Source organism: Etheostoma spectabile, chromosome 10 (genome assembly GCF_008692095.1).
Source record: "Etheostoma spectabile isolate EspeVRDwgs_2016 chromosome 10, UIUC_Espe_1.0, whole genome shotgun sequence".
Lineage (NCBI taxonomy): Eukaryota > Metazoa > Chordata > Actinopteri > Perciformes > Percidae > Etheostoma > Etheostoma spectabile.
Window position 1 is genome coordinate 7,020,774 of NC_045742.1, and position 1,554 is coordinate 7,022,327.

Here is a 1,554-nt window from a genome sequence, read left to right on the forward strand (position 1 = left end):
TCTGATAAACAGTAAATTCATCAAAGTCAGAGTGCCCAACGCTACTTTCCGATAAACTGTAGCTGTGAGTGCGGTTTTCTCGTTCCAGTTTTTCAGCCTCCAAGGGGGGAAAGAGCGGCTAACCGCCTAAGATCAGTAGAGCAGACGGCTCTGCAGAGCTTTTCTGACATTTCAAGAACAGCTCATGAAGTAGTGGCGCCGGTGCACTTGTGATGCCGATGTTGCTGCGCGATGTTAAACATGCGGTGCCCGAGTGCATTGGACTGGCATAAAATCGGCATATGTCAGACTGACATGCCGGTCATGGCCGGTCACGTGAAAACCGCCCAATTCCGGTCACCGGCGGTCAATTGGTGCATCCCTAGTTTTTGCCTGAATGTGAGATCACTATAAAAGACAGAGGTGTATCTTGCATTCCAGTGTAAGTGTGCATGCATAAACAAGTCTGCCCACACTGTTTGGACCAGAAAGTACACGTCTGCTTGTTTGTCGTGTGTGTATGCATGTGTCATACTCACGTGATGACCAGTGAGGTGGCGAAGAGTAGTGTTCCCAGCAGGCCACGCCGGCAGTCTGCGTTCTTCCTCTGGCGTTGGTGCATCTCGCCGCCGCAGTTGTCACAGCAGCGGCACATGCAGAAGAAGAGGCCAGCTATCGGCACCAAAACGGCAAACAGCAGGCCGACTGCCGCACATACTAGGAAGCCTATCTCGTAGTAGATGGCCTGGGGTCAACGGGGGAAGAACCAGATGAAGAATGAGGGACAATTATTTAGGAAACATGATGGAGAAAGGAGGTGGACATGGAAATGAGATCAAGAGAGAAAAGATGGATCAGAGGTGGAGAGACAAAAAGGGAGATGAAACAACAAGAAGGGAAAATGGGATGGGGGTTGTTGAGGGAAAACAGAATTGGATTTGTAGAGGTGAGCAGATGAGTTGGGTAGTGAGGGAGAGAAGAAAGGAGGGATTAATAACGCTGTAAAGGAGAAAAAAGGAAGGACACACAAGGCAGAGGATAAAATGAGCAACAAATCTAAAAATATCTGGTAGGATCCCACTGCAGGATATTCTCTGTATACTCTTTGTCCAAAAGGGATTTGTAGAAAAACAATAAACACGTTGCGTAACACTACTCACTGCTGGAGAGTCCTTTCTTTCTAATTCTTAAATACTATAAGCCAGTTCAAGGATTGACTCCTTAACTACATCATTAACCAACATATGTGCCAAGACTCTCTTTCTTAATACTTTTCTCACTTACGCCACTGAAAGCTGGTTGAGACTTGCAGTAAGTAGGGCTGCACGATTATGGCCAAAATGCTAATGACGATTATTTTGATCAATATTGGGATCACGATTAATTATCACGATTATTTGTTGATTGAAAAAAACAACATTTATTGTCACATAGGCTTTCTTCTAATGTTGAAGTTGTATGTTGTATAGACATACAGCTGCAACACATTTAAGTGAAATTTAGCTATCTGAAATAAATAGCGTAGGATGTTTTTTTTAATGTATCTCTGAGAAAGCTCCTTTACTTGTTTTCAAC

General features: G+C 44.3%; 1 protein-coding gene and 1 long non-coding RNA gene across 36 annotated transcripts in view; one reads left to right on the forward strand and one right to left on the reverse strand.

Moving 5' to 3' along the window:
• prom1a (prominin 1a) overlaps window positions 1-1,554 on the reverse strand; it is a 76,547-nt gene that overhangs the window by 41,159 nt on the left and 33,834 nt on the right. For all 35 annotated transcript variants that reach the window (XR_004333713.1, XR_004333710.1, XR_004333712.1 and 32 more), the window contains one exon: window positions 519-724. Coding sequence is in view for 28 of the 35 variants with exons in the window: in XM_032527348.1 (XP_032383239.1) it covers window positions 519-724 (206 nt within the window). In the remaining 7 variants the exon portion in view is untranslated. The remainder of the gene's footprint in view (window positions 1-518; window positions 725-1,554) is intronic.
• LOC116696414 (uncharacterized) overlaps window positions 1-1,554 on the forward strand; it is a 71,134-nt gene that overhangs the window by 26,052 nt on the left and 43,528 nt on the right. The window lies entirely within an intron of this gene.